Below are 19844 nucleotides of genomic sequence, written 5' to 3'. Positions count from 1 at the left end.
TCTCACCTGAGAATGGGGGTGGTAGAGTACCTTCCATAGAAGACTACTGCGGACAGTGAAGATTTTGTACATTATGACGAACACATGCATAATGTAAGCAAAGCAAAGCCTAACTAGGTATTGGGTAAATATGGTATCATTTTATTATTATTATTCTTCACAGCATATGCATACAAACATTAATAGTACATTGACTTTCTCATTAAGTATCACCAGTGATCTGCATCGAGTCTCTGAAACAGCTCTTACTACGTAGCAATATATAGTATATAGTGTCACTATATATTACCGTGTACATTCCAATGCACATTTTCACAGGTCATTTCTCTGGTGCCATAGCCTTCAAGCATTCATTTTCATCTCTCGAATGCTATTATTTAATGCATTATTCTGATCTATCTTCCTCTCATATATTAGACTTCCTGATGTCAGAGTCAAGGGCAGAGCGAGGCGCTGAAATACAGAGATGTAGCAGAGAGAAGGTTCTGGCTGTTGGACATTGAGCTGCCAGTCCAAACCAGCTGCTTACTCCCTGCCTCTTACAGGACAGAAAACAGAGAAGAGGCCTCCGCAGACCTCTGAGGAAGGTAGAAGAAACAGACATTGAATATGCCTGCCTCTCTGTTCACTTTTATTATTGTTTTTGTTGTGGTGGTTGTTAATTATTAATTGATTTGAGACAGGGTCTCTCTAGGTATCCCTGGCTGTCCTGGAACTCATCATGTAGACCAGGCTGGTCTCAAACTCACAGAGATCTGCCTGCCTCTGCCTCTCAAGTGCTGGGATTAAAGGTAAGCACTACCATCCCTTGCTCTATTTACTTTTTTAAAAATCTATTTAAAAACGACAAAACAAAAACAAAAACGGATTTGGTGGTGCAGCTTGTCATCCCAACTACTTGGGAGGTTAAAGTGGAAAATCAAAAGTTCAAGGCCAGTCTGGGCTTGTGTGGGTTTAAGACCAGCCTGTACAACTTTTGAGAGTTAAAATAGGAAAAGGGAGGAGATATGGCTCAGTAGTAAAGCGCTAGCTCTTGGCCCAGAGTTCAATCCCTAATCCTTGGGTGGAAAACAAAAGCCCTTTGAGACACAATACTGCTGGAGCCAGAGAAGAAAGCAGGAAGTAAGGTAAACAGTGAGCGAGCTGGCGCTCAGCAAGGCCAGGGTGGGGACAAGGAGCTACCACAGGAAGGGGCGGTGCTCCAGGTCGGCCCTTCCCACAGGCTGCCCGCCTGCTCTGCGCGGCCCCGGCCCCTACTCGTAGCCGCGCGCGCCCGGGCTGCGCGAGCACGTGAGCCGCTAGCTGTCAATCACGTGCAGCTGAGCTTGGAGAGGCGGGAGTGGCGACAGCAGCGGCGGCGGTGGTGGTGGCGGTGGTGATGGGACCCCAGCGAGAGATCTGCGGCTAGGTCGGCTGCACTTGCTCCACGGGTCGGGGATTGGAGGGACAGGTAAAGCAGCGGGAGGGCTGAGGGCTGTTCTGGGTCTACCTCTCCACCTCATTCTCCTCCAGTTCTCTTTCCTCCCGCCCTCCTCACAAACAAACCTCTATCAATCAATTTCTCTCCCTCCTACCCACTCCCCCCACCCCAGATTCCCCTCTTCCTCCCTCCTTATTAACTCACACACACACACACACACACACACACACACACACACACACACACACATTAAAATACACAAAACGTGGCAATTTGAAGCAACCAACTTCATGCTTTGGGGGATTGTGGTCTATGTTATGTAAGAATTTAGGTGTTGTACAGCTAAAAACTTAAAGAGTTTCCTTCCTGTAAGACCAAAAAAGTTGTATTTTCAGCAAGGAACAGATAGATTTAGAGTTTGCAAGGCTTCTTAGATTTCTCTTCCAGGCTGATTTGACTCGTTCTCTACCGGAATCACCACCACTGGTCCTCCCCAGTCCTTAGCCATGTCTAAAGATGTTTTGATAAGATCTTAGAACCTACTTCGTTTTGTTATTGGGTAGGGACACGAGGGTGGAGGTCAGACCAAGGCTGGTGACCTCACAAACCAGCTGTAGTTGGAACAGCTAGTGTAGACTTAATTGGTTCCTGGCTCTGTGGCGCCAATGTTTTCAGGACCTTGGAGAGCTCCCAGGACTCCAGACAGACGGTGCTTTGGTAGAGGACCAAACCATCAGTTTCTTCAAACACAACAAGGAAAGGAAAGGACACTGCTGAGAGGGAGAGACAAAGACAGAAACTAGGGGAGGCAAAGAGGGAAATCTAGGAGACAGAAGAAGGTAGTGAGGTAGTAGCTATTAACTGGCTTGATTTGTTTTGTTAATTCAATTCCTAGACTCTAATGTTGGCTTGTATACCACCCAAACTTCAGGAGCAAAGAAATGGATCTTGAAGACAGTACAGATATTTATTCTTCGTTATAGACTGACTATAGAAATATTGAAGGCAGTTTATTATGTCTTTTCTAGGCTCACCTATCTCCCCTCCTAACCTTTGCTTTCTCCTACAAATGCAACGGGTATCTGATCAACAGGATTTTTAGTGGCCTTTTAGATGATCTGGCCCTCTGGTGTTTGTTTGTTTGTTTTATTTCACAATACTGGAGTAATGCAGGAAAGCAATAGCTCAGTAGCTAGCAGAGGTCTCTTAATTGAATTTTGCACAGGCACCTGCTTCTCTTGAGCAGCTGGAAAATAAACTGATCATGATAGGAAGAGAACGGATGTGGAAGTTTAACTAAACACAATGAGTAAATTGTCCAAAGAGATTTGCTGAGGGTGTGATGCATGTAAGCTTCTCAGAAGACACAGGATTGGAAAGCTCATTTGTTTTGCAGAGCGGTTATGATATGTCTAGGAAACCAGATATCATCCTTCACGTGTAATGTGTGTGATATGAACAGAGCAGTCAAGTTAGTGTTGTCAACTTCCGGGAAAAACAATGATATCAAGATAAAAGCAGCACCTATATGGTATGCAAGGGCTCACAAAACCCTCGGGTTTATGTCACTACAATCATGCTAAAAATTATCATGAAAAGCCATTAGAAAGTTTTAAAACATAAGTTAGACTTTTGAGTTTGCTTTTGTTTGCTTTTTTTCCTTTGGTTTTGTTCTTTGTTTTTATTTGAAGAAAATCCAACACTGCTCTTTCACAAGAAGATCTTGGTCAATGGTTTTGTAAGTGGCTTTTAAATTTTTTATTTGGCTCTGGGCCATATCTACAGAGTTATTATTCTGTTTTCTTAAATAGAATTGAAGAATGAGCTTCTAAAAGAAAGATCAAAGAATAAACAGGCAGAGTACAAGGAGAACTTTGAAGGTAAGAGTCAGCTTTTGTTATCTGTGAATGCAGATAAGGAAGAGCTTAAAAGGAGAAGAATGCTTATTTTGGTTTTGAACTTTGCATGTCATATTAATATATGTATATGGATGGATAAATTAGATAGATAGATGATTGATAGATAGATAGATGATTGATAGATAGATAGATAGATAGATAGATAGATAGATAGATGACAGGTAGAAAATAAAAAGAAAGATGATAGATTGATGACAGATAAGATGATACATATATGATATAGATAAACAAATAATGTGTAAATGGATAAAAAATAACAGATTATATGGATGCGTAGAAAAATTAGTAGATGATAATCGATAGATAGAAAAATGCCAGATAGATGTAAAAATATGTGGATAAGTTGAGATGGATAGCCAACACTTGGAAGATTCAGGCAGCTGATAATGAGTAAATTAACTATATCCTATTATTCCTATTTTCTAAATTATAAAAGTGACTGCTAATGCACTGGCATGGCAAGTATAAAAAGACCTCATTACACAAAACTGCTATCTCTCTGATTATTCAAAATATCTCTGTTGGTAGAAAATATCCATTGGTAGAAACACATTTCAAGTTTTATGGTCATGCTATAATTCAAAAATGCTCAGTTTCAAAGTGGCAAGGCTCTTAACAGGCTTTCATGCTTTCCTGTGTGCACTGTGAATCTCATAGAGTCTTTTAAGGGATGTGACCTTTTGGGTTTGGTTCTGGATAAATGGTCTCAATGGACTGTGTCTATACCTTGTGCCTTGCAGCACCAGCCCTGTGGAAAGTGACTCTAATGGTAATGTCACTCTCATTAGCTCAGAATTATTTTGAGGGAGAGAAAACAGTATGAAAAATTGAGAGTTATTTCAAAGTGAATAAAGAGAACAGGGCCTGGCCCACAAGTGACTCACACATAGAGCCATGGGAAAACACTCATCCAGTATGTGCCTGCATTTGCTGCTTCCTTTCTCTCAAGGAGACCATGAAGATAAATAGTGTTGTGTTTGTGATATCCTCAGAGTTGCAGGAGGCATAAAGACATTTCTATTTCCATGACTGTGAGCACTTTTAAAATAAAATAAAAATAACTGCATATGTTATCCCAAAATTAAAATTCTCAGCAACTGATACCACGGTACATTGATCCATGTACTCGCAGCATTGCCCATGGGGATCTGTCTAGCCAAGATGTCGATCTCAGCATGTGTGCTCTCACCTACTGCAAATGTTGTACATGAAGGCTATTTTATTAAGGACCAGTGATAGGAAGAAGAAAGCTGTGAAAAGTCCTCATTTTTCAGTATCTACAAGGTCCCTCAGGGAGAATACAAACAAATCCCTCTTCACAGGTGAGCAAATAGACCCACACAGATGGCATGCTGTCAGGATTCTAGACTGGATGTATAGCTAGTTGGTAGAATGTTATATACCAATACTGTGTCATTTAATATAATTTAATATAATTCTAGAAAGCTCGATTATCTTCTTCTATGCCTTCTACTTCCTGCATATTAAAGCTTTCTCTAAATAATGTAGCCCCCTTAGGTCTACCCCTTAATAACCATAAATAACATTGATGCAGCTGTTTTGTGGCTGTAACAAAGCCTTACTCAATAAGGGAGTTCTGATTCAAGTTCACAGGCCTTTGCCCACCTTTGTGTTCCTGTCTCCATCCTAGTTTATTGCATATCATTTTAGTAATTGACCAGCTTTAAAATTGCTTTGTGACATGACTTCATGCATCCTTTGTCTAACAACAAGGATGTCAGTCAACAGATTCCAAATAATTATAACATTCGTTGTATGGAGACAGCTAGTTTTCTGACTTACTAACTTCTTTGAATTATATAGCTCTGATGAAGTTCTTAGACCCCATACCCTCAATCTGCTATGGTATATTTTAAAACTCATTTACAAAGTGATCATTGTCTTCCAGACATCAGTCCTAACTTGCATCTTGAGGGAGGTATGTGAATCTTCTCAGACACCTCCTCCCATCCAGGTGCTACTATTGAAGGCAACATGCATGACCCTGAAGTGGGGTGTTTAACAAGCAATCTACAAACACCCAACCTGTTTAATGCAAGTAGGTAACCTAGGGAGCAGCTTACACTCACCTTAAGCTAAACTTCACACACACTGCAATTAAGGACATGTCTGTGACTGACAGTCCGTGAGGAGGTAGAAATCAATAAGCTCAGTTGTAGACCCAACAAAAAGTAAACATCTCATTCTGAAGTTGTGTAGCCAAAAACCCCTAGAAAAACACACCTGGAAGACATAAACCTTAGTCCACTCCAACCTTCTTATTGGGAGGATAATGAAACCACAGCCCTGAGAAGTTAATAAGCTTGCGAGTGAGGTCGTGACCAGAAACAAGTGCCTGAGTCCACTCTCTGCTCTGTGTGGCTAACATGACACAGGCCAGGCTCTTCTTGTTCATGCCTGTGCCCTTGGAAGATGAAGTAAGAGTCAGCAAGCTTTCTCCTTGGGAACGAACACATCAACATCACTAATGGTCCAGTTTAAAGAGGAATGCCAGCTCAGGGTCACAGTGTTCACTTCAGGGCACCCTGTCCTTCTGCCCTTTGTTCTTCCTCTCATATTGGATTTTCGTTCTGTTTTGTTATTGGCAAAGTTTAATGAAAGGGTATCACAAAGTATGCTGGAAGTGAGCTGGGTAGAGAATGAATGCAGTGAGTTTCAGGGACCTGCTCAGCAGAGCTGAGTCTTACGAGTGGGAACTCCAGCAACCAAGTAAAGTAGTTCCTCGTGTTGCTATAAAGGGCATTTTCATTCCTCCTCTATCCTGTATCTTTCTTCATGGTGAAGACTCTGATGCGCTGCAGATTTGTAGATTATATAAACCATCTAGGTGAGCTGATTCTGACTACACAAACCTCTGATTCAGACAAGCTCCTGCATATTGTAGTAACTGTCATCTTTTGTCTCCTCCCTGACTCACAGTGTAACCTTTACCAAGATGATTTTTCTATACCTCAGTTTCCTCAATGACAAAGCAGAGTTAGTAATACCAACCCAATTTCCAGCTGACTAAAAAAAAGTTTTATTAGAATGTCTTCAAAGAAGGCAACTCTAAAATTATCCTACTTGTGTGTCACTGGTAATAGGCTCTTATTAATCATTTTCATTGTATAAGCATTACATAGAAGTTACTGGAGAGGTCATCCTAGCACTTAAGATATGAGTTAGGTACCAATCTTTTGATCCCTCAGGCTTTGCTGCAAACAGACAAAGTGCTTTCTAAAGCCTCGGTGAGTTATGAAGTCAAACCCCTCTGAATGTCTAAAAGTTCTCTTTTGAAATGTTTACCTTTCTTTACCTCTCCTGACATGTTCTTCAGACCATTTTTTTCTTAGAGTTAGTTGTTCTTGAATAGAACATAGAGGTCAAATGTAATACTGGCCAGCATATAGAAAGATGAGGCAAGGGGACAGGATTCCCTCTGCTGTGCCATCCTTCTGACACCAAGAGCATACTTTCTCAAATTTGATTATATTTTCTAACCAAACCCATCTGTGGCCAGAGTACTTATGCAGGGATGCTCTTATGAGCTTGCTTTGTTCCCATTGGACTAGTCTCACTTTCACCATTACCTGTCTGTATTGGTTACTTTATGAGTTGCTGGGATAAGACACTGACAAAGGCAGCCGATGCAAGGAAGAGTTTATTTTGTCTCACTGCTCTGGGGTATAGCCTAACATGGCAGCAGGAACTTGAGGTCACATTACATCCATGTTCAGGAAGGAGAGATAAATGCCAGTGTTCAGCCCATTATTCTGTTCAGGCCATGGATTAGTACTACCAGCCTTTACAGAAATACTTCCCACCTCAATGATCTGAATCTAGAAGACCCTTCACAGGTATTTTTTGGAGTTTGTTCCCTTGGTGATTCTACATTCTTGGAAGTTGGCAATCAAGATAACCATCACATTGTCCAAACAAACTAAGTAATCACAAAGAAATCTGACAGAACTACAGGGAACAGTTTTGTCCTGTGGACATTACTAGCTGGTTCCTGGATAAGCAAGTAGAACATTTAATGCCTCTTTCTTGGCCTAGATTATAGCACAGTCTAAGACTTTCCTAGAGAAATATCTTTCTAGTGAGAAAATAATCTACAAGAAACTGAAAAATACCAAATATTTCCCACTTCTAGCTAAATACCTATCTGCTTATACAGAGATCAGAAAAGTCAAAAAACATAGAATTGAGAAGCCCCTCACTCACCAACCTATGACCCCCTCAGTAATTCCTTACTAAAAAGAATAAACAAAAACATCGGGCTTAGTGGTTAAGAGCACTGGCTGCTCTTCTAGAGGACTTCAGTTCAAGTCACAGCACCCACACGGTGGCTCCAGCTCCAGGGGATAACACCTCTCTGCCCTTAGCTGGTACCAGGCATGCGAACACTTAAGAGCAGAAAAAACACCCAAACGCATTAAATAAAGTTTATTTTAAAAACAACATAAATTATTAATCAAATCCTTTTAAACTTCTCTCTCCAAGAGTAACAACTGGAACAATCAATCTTAAATTTCCATCTTGCAAAGGTAGTTCCCTAGCCAGCTCAGTTTTGTTTACTTTTCTTACGTCTTATTTATACTAGACACTTGGAAGGAAATAGGAAAAAAGGGTGGTCTGTTGTCTGCATTAAATTTTCACACCCACACAGACATATCTACAAATAACCATGAAATGCATGGGGCTAAAACAAGTGAGGTGTAAGTTAATGGCGCAGTCACTTATGGTTAATAAACCATACAAGTTGCTCCCCGGCTCTCTAACGAAGTTTCCATATGACTTAGCAATTAGTTAACATCAGATGTTACATGAGCTCTGGAAAGTGCTAAGAGGAATGCCGTACACATTCTGGAAAGGAATGTGGTTAAAACTCCAGGATGAACAGAGACAGATTCTGTCCATGGCCAGTGAGTGCCCACAAATGTCTTACATTAAAGGTCTGGTGTCATAGCTCCTTTATTGCCACTTCTTATGTGCCTATATAATTTAAGTGACTGAGGCTGGTGTATCTCCTTTGTTTGGGGAGAGCCAATTCTAGCCATTGCACACTGGAGGTGCTTTTACTCAACAGAAGAGAAGGGCAGATGGTAAGGTAAGTGAATCTTTGAAGTTGCTTCTTCACTGAAAAAAGAGAATTGTTTGAATAGGTTGGCCTGGAATTACTCTTGCATTTAATATGCCTTTTGAGCCTGAGGTCCAAGAACTAACCCCATGGGGCTGATTGCTGTGGATGCTCCCTTTCCAGCTAGGAAGATGACTTCCTGCAGCAACACCTGTGGGTCCAGGCAAGCCCAGGCTGACACTGAGGGTGGGTACCAGCGGCGCTATGGAGTTCGGTCCTACCTGCATCAGTTTTATGAGGACTGCACTGCCTCTATCTGGGAGTATGAGGATGATTTCCAGATCCAGAGATCGCCTAACAGGTGGAGCTCAGTATTCTGGAAGGTGAGGAACCAGCAATTGAATATAATTATATATATATATATATATATATATATATATATATATATATATATATATATATATATATATATATATATGAAAAATACCAGAGCTACAGAGAACTGAGATTGCGTGCCTCGATCTCAGTGACATTAAATGCATTACTACTCCCTCGGAAAGGAGATTATAAGTTTGGGGTCAAAGAAAGCCTCTAAATGCAACATTATTACTTGATAAGCTGGTTAAACAGGAGTAGGTTCAAAGGTCAGGTAATTAGTAGTCTTGCTGGGCTTTAACTTGCCAGTTCAGTGGTTAACTGTGAAGGACTCAGAAGCAGAGCCCTGGGTTCCTTTAGCCTCCCTTACAGTCTGAATAGTATCTGTTGTAGTTTAAATGTCCCCCACTGGCACCTGTGTTTGAACATTTGGTTCCCAGCCTCTGATGCTGGTTTGGGAGATGGCAAAAATGTTTAGGAGATGGAGACCAGCTGGACTAAGTGGGTCCCTGGAGACTGGGCCTTGAGATATCCTGGCTTCCTATCTGCCCTGTGCTTCCTGATTGAGCAAAGGAAGCAAGCCCCTGCCACTACAGTCAGGAGCCAGGCCTTCCTTCCCCAGCCATGGTGAATTATATTCCCCTGGGACCCCACGGTAACCCCCACCCCTTCATTCGCTTCTTCCACGTGTCTTATCACAGTGAGGAGAGAAGGAACTAACTTGTTATCAGTTAACCCCCTGTAACAATAACTAGAAAGAAACAATGGTGTTGAGCAAACACTGACTCTGAAACATGGCCCTGAAGTCCTAACACCAGCTCTGTCATCACCATATAGGGGATCTCTGAGTCTCTCTGAGGTGCCTCATTAGGAAGTGCATGCGGTGTCTCTAGAGATACTTAGCACTGACTCCATCTGTATAATGATTGGGCTGAAGTGCTAGAAATGATAAACAGGAAATAAAGGATTCCCTACCCCCACGGCCCCAAAGCAGTTAGCCCAAGCATCCACAGTCAGGAAGAAGAGAGAGATTAATGCTGGTGTGCCCACATAAAGTCCCTAACAACATGTCAAGTGGCAACAGCCACACACATAAGAAGGTTGTGTAGATGGGCAGAGGTACAGTAAGAGGAAGAAGATGAGGAAGATTGAGTTGCAGGGATGGAGAAAGGTAAGCAGAAGACATGGAAACACAGCGAGGCGGGTGGAGCAGACCAGAACGTTCTCAGGCTGAGAGTCATCCAGCACTGGGAACACAGCAATCCCAAAATCCATGGAAGAGGGAAGATGTCCAGTCTGGAAGCACGCGTTAGAATGGGGAACACAACAAATTCAGGAAAATAACAGCACAGATGGTGCCTATGAAGTCTCATAGACAATGGTGAAGACATAGGTCTTTATCTCGAGAAACAGGGAAATCCATCTGAAGAAGTCAGAGTAACTCGTATTTTCATTGTCTTTCTGGCTACTGAGCAGAAAATAACCACTGGAGGGCAAACACAGCTAGGTAAGTTCAGAAGCAGTTAAAGTACCAAGGCAAGAGACAGTGGAAGGTCAGATTAGGAAGGTGTCAATGATGGCTTGAAACAGTCCAGCATAGCAGAAAGTGTAATGGCCAGGCTGTCAAAATGCACTAATGAAAAGAAGCCATCAAGCAAGGCCTCAGACCTCGGCCTGAGCGCTGTGTCCTGGATGGCGCAGCGACTGCTTAGATGAAGATTTCTAGCAGAGGCACGGGACGGTGTGAAGAGAACTATTACACCAATATAGATAGACCTCTAGTGGCCATATCAACTTATTGTCCCAGCTCATGAGTTTGAGGTCACTCACAGAATGTACAGAAGGTCCCAGTCAGGACAGCCTGGGCAAAGACAATGAACACAGAGAGAAAAGGCTACTGGAATGTGCCAGTGCTTAAGAAAAGGAGAGAATTTTAGGGAAGGACAGTGAGAAGATTCGCCCTCAGAGCATGCCTGGGGTCTCCTCCATCTCCAAGATTCTGTGCTGATTCTGAAAGAGCACACCATTTTTACCCAGATATTGACATAAACCAAAATGCACTATTAATACAGTGTAGCAAGAGGCAGTTCTGCCTAGGGAGTATGAGTGTAGATTCCCATCTCAGGCCATATGAATGCAAACCCATGCTCTGTGTTTTAGTTCTGTCACTTTGGGTAGTGTCACTTCACTTCCCAGGTAAGTAATGTGAGACTCACAGTGTTTAGAACGTGCTTAAGACAATGGCTACTGTACCTTCAGTAAGATATGGGTGTGTTAGCACCCGTTGCTTCATGCCAATTAGAGTACTAAGTTCTGAAGTGGAAATGAACTAGAAATCTAGTGAATTACACACTGGATAACATAGTTGTTAGTGTGGATGACTCGAGCCTTGTGTTAATTCAAAATCATTCTGTTGTCACAGAATCTGTATTAGAGTTAGACAAGTCAGTATTCTTGTTCTGTGGAGATCTCAGCTCAGATGAATCCTTATTGGCCTGGATGAGTAAGTGCATAGTTGAGCCAAGTTTACCTTGTGCAGGCGACTGCCTCCCTCCTCTCTGAGGCCTTTCCCTCCACCCTCTCCTTCCTTCTCACCTCCCCTCCTCCCTCCTGTCTTTCTCTCCGTGTGTGTGTGTGTGTGTGTGTGTACAGCTGAGTGGAATGAGTGGAATGTGTTTATTTTGCCAATATCTTTAAATGACATTGACATAAGTAATACTTAAGCACTTGTGTACATCCAAAGCACTGGTTGTGTGACTTGGCGGACTGCAAATCCATTAATGGCATACAACTGTGAACTGAAAACAAAGAACTCACAGTGAATGACCAGCTCCATTTAATATTAATATTAAAATGTTAATATTTTTATATTTTTCCTTTCTATGTTACACGAGTAAAGGCCAAATCTTTGTTTCCTGTTGTGTTAGGCCTGTGTTGGAGAAACATAGGCTGACGTTTCTTTGAGGCCGCCTTCACATAGACGCCTAACACCAGCCAACATAGCCTAAGGAGTCTGTCTTGGTGACATTAGCTCTACCCATGACAGAAGCTGGCCATTCTGGGGAACTTCCAAAACAGGCTGAGTGGAAGTGTTCTCTAGAAGAACTTAGTAATAATACAGAAAAGGCCTCCATTGCACACATGGCCCAGTCAGACCTTCTTTAATGTTTTTCCTTGGTTTTTCAAATCGCAGCAATAGAGGTTCAAGTTGCTTGCAACCTCTTTCCCTCTACTGTGGAATTGCAAGAGTGCAGCCACTCTGTCCCTTGGGGCTGTGCTCACAGTGCCTTGTTAGCTAGCATTCCACCCTTGAACTCCTGAGACGTGAGCAGACCGGACAGGCTTCAGGAAAACAGAAAGTGCAGTCCCATGGTCTTGGGTTTGAATCCATACTCTGCCCTCCCAGCTTGTCTATATATGGCACCTATCTCTGTGCTCTCCTTTCACTCCACAAAAGCTTACTTGTCTACCACACATCCAAAGCACTGCTGTGTGGTTTGGGAGCTGCAAACTCATTAAACGCTGTACAACTATAGATTGAAAATAAAGAACCCACAGTAAATGACGATGTTAATGTTTTCCCCCTTTTATCTTACACATGTAATGTCTAGAACCTCGACCACCTGGTAAGTGCAATAGACTAACAGAATCCATTTTTCCCTCTGAATAAGATATAGCAATTTACAGTTCAGTGGAGGAAGGAATATAGACACAGGTTATTAGAATGCAGTTCCTATCAAACTGTTCCTATCAAAGTGGTTACGGTACATATTGGGAACACAGAGTTTGGAAAACAGGAGAAAGTGTTTATCTGATGCAGTCTGGAGAAGTTGCCCCCAGTGGAGACTCCTTGAACATCTGCAGGAGCAGGGTACCATGGTAGAAAGAAGGGCCTTGCAAATGTGGAGAAGTGGAAGAGGATAGCAGAGAGCAGGGACCCAGACAGAGCAAGCAGTGGAACAAGGGTGGTTTGAAGGTTTGCAGAGAAGGTCAGAGTGAGTTGGAAATGCATTCAGAGGCCCACAGAAGGCTTTGGATGCAGTAGGAATTTCTCCAAAGCCTCATAGTGTACAGAGTATGATGGGGAGAAGAGATAGTATTTAGATTTAAGGAGTATCTCACAAACTGGAATGAATACATATTTTTAATGTATATGATAATCTTTGTGACTCAGAAACTTTAATAATTAGGAGAAAGCAGTTTTCAGGCATCATAGGACTAAGATCAGATGTCAAGGTCAGGAGTGACCACAAGGAGTGGAAGCTAAAATAATTATTGAATTTGGAAGCTATTACATTTGCCTGTGTGCTAGAGGAGACAATTTCTGTGAAGTGCAAGGCCTGATGGGTAAGTTCATTACTCTGGTGAAGGGTAATGCATACTGGGTGGAGTCAAGCCTGAAGAAACAGTTAAACCAGTTTTGCATCATGCTTCACTTGGTAGAGCTCAGAATCCGAGGGCGGGGGTTGGGGAATTAGGGAGAGGTTGGAGGGGGGAGGTATCAATGAGCAAGACCCTGCTGCTGTCATGGGCAGGGGCAGAGACCTTCCACTACTCAGAGCTCAGGGCTTACAGCAGTCCTCAGAGAAAGAAAAGGACCAAAATCCAATTCTCACTCCCCATGAGCTTTGAATGATCTCCATCCCAGACGGCTCCTTCAAACCCAGCTCCATCCAGCCTTCTCCCCTACAGGCTCTTCCTCCATGCCTAGCTGCTTCTGCCTCCAGTAGTCATTATTGCCTCCTCTGTGCCAAAGCAGCTGTGCTACAGAGGCTGGCTGCTGGCTCTGCCTTCCGGCTTGGCACACACTGTGAATTCAGACTTCACCAGCACATTGGGAAACAAGGAAGGAAATGTTGGTCGAAATAACAGCAATTCTTTGGCTGGTTTCTGGAACCCAAGTCTGCCTCTCTAGCCAACTCTCCCTTGCCACAGCAGAGGATGGGTTTCACGAATGCTCTGCAGAGCTCGGGTAGGCATGGGGAGTCACAGCCTAGACTCTGGCCTTGATGCTGCTGTGGAAGTTCACCAACACCCAGTGAGGTCCTTCAAACTCACTGCCAAGACTGGTCCCACCCCATAGCCTGAGGATGCTCATGGGACCTGAATGGAACCTCTCCAGGAGCATTCTAGCCTCCCACACACATGACACTGAGGAAAACTTCAGTGCTCTCTTAGAGCCCCAAATGACCCTTGTGGGGTTGTGCTTTTTACTGATTTTTCTCTTAGACCTAAGACTGCCTGCTTCAACTCACAACTATGATTAGATACTGTTCACATGTTGCCTGATGGACTCATCCCCAATTTTAATTCCTTCCAATATTCCAACATGATATCGGCATCAGTCTATACAGTCCACCTACCCTCCCCTTGGTGGTTGTATGGGAATATAAGAAGCAGTTTCATCATGATTCATTCACTACTCCTTCATGCCTATGGTGGCAAGCTGTCTCCTGATGTCTTAACATGTTTGTAGTTCCCCTCTGGGTCACATTGTTTAGGGGTTACAAGACATTTGCATTGATTGCAGATAGCCAATGATGATTGTCTCCGCTTCCCTCCTCTGATACCCTAATAGGTATAAGGTAGGAAGGAGCCTCTGCCTGGCCAAAGTTCAGACCTTCCACCATGGATGCTCCAATAGCGTAAGCTGTTAGCGTGAGGTACTTATAGAACAGAACTCCCTCCATGTGGAAGTCATATTTAGCAGTTAGCTTGTGAGTGATAGTCTAAGAGTAAATTTTGTCTTGTGTGCTGCTCAGCTAAGAAGGCCATGCTGAGGTCACCGGGGTCCACTTCCAGTAGGCTGGAGGCTGGAGTTTGCCAGTCAAGAATGACTTCAGAGTCAGGATTCAGTATGAACTCTGAAGAGAAGAGGCAGAAAAGGCAAGTCTCCTGCCTCCTGAGATCTGCAGGAACTGTAAAACTAAGACTGACACAGCTCTATCCCACCCCGTGTCTGAGCTTCAGTATCTGAGGAAGGAGGTAATTTAGTGTCATGGGAAGCTAGTCACCATGGATATTTAAGTTAATTTAGTTTATGCTTCCAGAATTTTCCAACGTGAGTCATTTTTGAAGAGTTATAAATAATGGCTAGTCTCTGAAGGTGAATTACTTACCATCATTTTTAGCAATACAAAATATGATTTTGCAATCCAATTTTTCCCCTGTCGCTTGCATCTTACCCAGAATAGCTTCTCTGCTTGTATATAGTCTCACAATGACATATTTTGGGTTTTTTTTTTTTAGTTTCTTAATTGTATCATATTAAAGGAAATGTGTCCATCTATGGTGAATAAAACTCTTTAGACATTAAAATAAATAGGCAGGAAATGTGCAAAATAGTAATTGGCAGAGTATTGTGGGCATAAGAAAACCAGGGCTCACGTTGATCCAAATTATATTAACTACAGAAGCCTGGAATGCATTTCTTCAACCCTATAGGCTACAGCTTCTGACATTGACTATGAAAATCTCTATTTCTTAAGCAGCTATGTTAAATACACTGCATCTAGCATGGTGCCTGGGCCACACTGATGCTAAACACCCAATCAATTCACCGCCTCCTTTAAATTCCAAGATTAAGTAGGACTATATATTTGCTTATTTTTCTAACCTTGTTACTCAAACTTAAAGCAATTAGGAATGGGAAGAAATAAAAAAAGACATTTAAAAAATTGAAAGTTAATCCTTATTCCAATGTTAACTACTCTTTATTCCAAATGCTAAGTAACTGTTTTAATGCTGTTAACCAAAGGTTTTTTTTTCCACATCATAATAGCTGCTCCTTAGAGTTTGTTACTAGCCAATGTCATAATGTAGATATTACAGTCATTTGTCATTCTATAAGTAGAAAAAATGGTGATACAAACATTCAAATAACTTTGCTTCTATGATTCCAGTACAAGCTGCGGGATGACAGCCCAAGGGGCGTCTACCCACCCCTCATGTGTGGGCTCACATCACTGCATGGCACATCTAGAATGACTGTAAATGGAAAAGGGAGAATGCCAACAGTATCAATAAGGGTTCTCTAAAGGGCAGAACTGATAGAATGAATGTGTGTGTGTGTGTGTGTGTGTGTGTGTGTGTGTGTGTGTGTGTGTGTGTGGAGAGAGAGAGAGAGAGACAGAGACAGAGACAGAGACAGAGAGACAGAGAGAGAGACAGAGAGAGAGAGAGAGACAGTAGAGTGGCTTACAAGCTATAATTGGGATAGTCCAAGCATGGCCATCTCCTAACCAACAGGCTAAGGATTCAGAAGTAGTTCAGTCCATGAGGCTGGGTGCCTCAGTAGTCTGGATCTGGTGCTGGAGTCCCCAGAGGATTCCTAGAGAACTGCTGATGTTCAGTCTACATTGGAATCCCAAACAAATAGATTCCAATAACAGTGAATGAATGCCTCAGCAGTAGGATGCATGAACTTGCCAGAAAGAGTGAGAGCAATCGGGCAACAAAGGGAGCGCTTCCTCTGTCCACATCTGTTCATGTGCACTGACTCCAGGAGGTATGTGTGTCCTCCCACCTTAAATGATCCATCCCAACAAGAGCATTCCTGACAGGCTTGCCCAGATGTTGGAGTTTCAGTTGATTCCAGCTGTAGTCGGGTTGACAACCAAGATTAGCTGTCACATCCACTGACCACCCTTCCTCTGCATCCTGAAGAGATGTGAGCAAGCCATGTCTTTGTGCTTTCACAGCCATGGAGTTGACCCAGACATTCCTTCCCCACTATGCTAAACCATATCCCCTTGAGCCCAAACAAATCCTTCCTCTCATGAGTTTCTTTAGCCAGGCATTTGGTTACATAAGTGAGCCTAACACAGCAGTGCTGCATTTAAGGAGATCCTGACTTGAGACATTTATCTTCCTTGTGTTGCTCTAACATGTTGGCATCTGAACAAATCCCATTCACTTAGCTACACATGGAAAGAAACAGAGCACTGGTCCAGGGTCATCTGTGTGGTTTCCAGGCCCTGTCTCTATGATGGGTCTAGTTTTAGCCAGTGACTGACCCTCTGCAGACCCCACATCTTTAACTGGTGGCTATGGAGCCTTCCTGGCTTATTTTCAGAAGGCATCAACATCTGTGAGGATTGTCAGGGTTCTCAAGCCTCGGACACTAGGACCACCTCTGTCTGCCAAGGATGTTAGGTTTGATACACATTGCAATGAAGATAATGACCTCACAGGAACACAGAATGAGGGAGTAAGAAAGAATGAATTATAGGATGTAGCTTTGGTTAGGGGATTCTGGGAGAGACTAAAGGAACAACCAGAAAGAAGATTACAATAAGACGACATGGTAAAAAAAATTTAAAAAAAAAAAAGGAGTAACAGATCGGCCTATTGGCCAGAAAGAGAAGCCTACAGGGTGACCCTGTTTTGTAAAAGCTATGACCAAATCATGAAACGCCTTGGTCTTGTCTTCTTCCCGCATGGCCACAGGTCTGCATTGACACTCTATGAGATGTGTTGTGCTGACATAGCATATTGTAAGATGGCCGCCTCTGATTGAGATTGAGGTTTTCACAGGACAGAGTCAGGCCAGCTCTGGGCATCAGGGAAGTTTCTCTCTTCCTCAACACCAAGTGAGGCATGTGAACAAAGGCAGGTTCCTCCAGCTTGTACAAGTAGTAGTAGGAAACTATAGGGGTTGGTCTGGTGCTGCTTGTATTCAAACGCTAAATTCTCTACCCCAAGATCTGGTTGCTCCAGCAGTCTAGATTAGATACAAGATTAAGTCAGTTTTCATGCAGATCGAAGGTGGCTAGTTATAGCCTGGATTCTGGAGAAATGGGTGGTGCCCTGTGGCTGAAGGGAAGCAGAAGGGTTCAGCTGTTCACTTTCTCCTGCCTCTGTCCTTGTCTCTCTCTAGGTCGGACTCATCTCAGGCACTGTCTTTGTGATTCTCGGACTAACTGTCCTGGCAGTGGGCTTTCTTGTGCCCCCCAAAATCGAAGCTTTTGGTGAAGCCGATTTCATGGTGGTGGACACACATGCTGTGCAGTACAACGGCGCCCTGGACACATGCAAGCTAGTGGGGGCTGTGCTCTTCTGCATCGGGGGCACATCCATGGCAGGGTGCCTACTGATGTCTGTGTTTGCCAAGAGCTATTCCAAAGAAGAAAAGTTCCTTCAACAGAAGTTTAAAGAGAGAATTGCAGACATTAAAGCCCATACCCAACCCATCACTAAAACTCCAGGCCCTGGGGACACCAAGATCCCTGTCACTTTGTCCAGAGTTCAGAATGTGCAGCCTCTAACAGCCACCTGAAATATTTGCCACCTCAGGCCTCCCCTCTCTGATTCACACACCTCATCATTAAAAAAGGTAGCCAGTCAGTTTTTGAGGTAACATGCATTTGGCAGTGACCTATCCCTAGAGTTGTGTGGGGCTGGACAAGGTGTCATGCAGGCTTACGTGCAATTCAGGTGACAGTGGATGTTATTTGTCAGTCCATGCCCACTTCTAGTGGGTTCCGCCAGCCCTTCATGAACTAGTCTCTCTGGTGTATCAATGTTGTGTTATTTCCTGTTACTTGAAAGCACTGAATAGTATAGACCAGCCTACCAGTCATCAACGTGATCCACTTCATTCTCTAATAATAGGTTTTTCTGGTCCTTCCGTGTGGTGCTGTCTTCCATGCCTATCTCTGTGTATGATATCATCATTACATGTTCCTAGAATCTCTGTGTCCTGCTTTTCATCCAGATGTTAGACTTTTAACTCTATCTTAGCATAAAAGTCCTAAAAGTGAACAAAAATTTATCATTGTTCCATGTAAATCATTTTGTTTCCTTCAGATGTTGTTCCTTTTCACTTAAGTAAAATTGCCAATTTTGGAATCTTGGTAAAAGCAACATCAACAATGATACTGGGAGTATATATTCATGCAGCAATTGAAAACAGTTAAATAATGGAAAACTTGAGTTCCTACCATTAACTTTGCCATGTGAAAAAATTTGTTCCCAGGGCCTCAGTTTCCCCTCCTGTGTATGAGAATTTAAGAACTTTCCCTGCTCAAGTATCCAAATTTATTTTCATGTCACTGAGTCTCCTGAGGATCTTGTGATGGTCTCCTGTTGGGGTATCCTCAGAACTGGACTCCTGGTTTCCTCTGCATATTTAACAGTATTTACCAGAAATAGCCAACCAAGCAGGCTGGATGATGCCAATGTGTTCCTATAGAGACTTGCTATTCTCAAATAAGAAGCCCCAGGTTGATATTAGCCTTAAAAAGCATTTTAATCCTCAAATAGGAAAAACTGAGCACCAGATCCCATTGTCCCCAGATCCCTTTGTCCCTTACATTTTCATTTAATCTGCAAATGTAGATTAGGCAGAGGAAAGAGAAAACTCTGACTTTGGTATTCTCTCAACTGTGTTCCTTAGAGTTTTGACTTCGTGTGTATACATAGTCTTCATTTCAACGGTAAATAACACGTGCGAATGGACCGGACCAGAACTGCACTGTCATCTCTCCAGCGTGTCTCTTTTCTCTCCCAACATGTAATTTTCCATTCCGAGACTGAAAAGCTCTGATGTTTCCCTGACTAAATGGAAGAATAAATGAAGCAATTAGTGGTCTTTTTGTGTGGTGTTTGTTTTGCACCCTGCAGCATAACACACAAGGCAATCAGCATCCTCAGTGGGGATCATCCACTAGGTTGTGGAGAAGCTGCTCTGGTTTCCTTTCCTTCTTTACCTTCCTATGGAAGTACCACTTTAATTTTATTCTCTGAAGCCTTACACAAAGTCCCAAACATCATTCTGAGTGCCTTTCAGATGCTTGCTCCCATCTTGGTAACAGTGAATCCTGGAGAATGAGGCCTGACTTTTTATTAGGATCTGGAATAAAAACTAAAGCTGGAGCTTGAAAATGTACAGACTTGAGTGTAGAAGAAGCCTGCCTCTTAGATAAAAAGCTTTGTGGGGAAAGCCACAATGGACAGAATAGAAGGAAACAGCCACCTCCCACCCCCTGCCTCTGCTCACCCCAGCGCTGTAGTAGTGGGTACCTATAAGCACCCCCACAGCCTACTTGGC

General features: G+C 42.9%; 1 protein-coding gene across 1 annotated transcript; it reads left to right on the top strand.

Annotated features, from left to right (window-relative positions):
* Positions 1-1309: 1309 nt before the first annotated feature.
* On the top strand, positions 1310-19385 carry Nrsn1 (neurensin 1). Its single transcript, XM_032884913.1, has 4 exons — positions 1310-1450; positions 3232-3300; positions 8603-8802; positions 17673-19385. The coding sequence occupies exons 3-4, from the start codon at positions 8611-8613 to the stop codon at positions 18069-18071; spliced, it is 591 nt and encodes a 196-aa protein (XP_032740804.1). The 5' UTR covers positions 1310-1450; positions 3232-3300; positions 8603-8610; the 3' UTR covers positions 18072-19385.
* Positions 19386-19844: the final 459 nt, after the last annotated feature.

This window comes from Rattus rattus, chromosome 14 (genome assembly GCF_011064425.1).
Source record: "Rattus rattus isolate New Zealand chromosome 14, Rrattus_CSIRO_v1, whole genome shotgun sequence".
NCBI lineage: Eukaryota > Metazoa > Chordata > Mammalia > Rodentia > Muridae > Rattus > Rattus rattus.
This window is presented reverse-complemented; position numbering and strand designations above follow the sequence as displayed.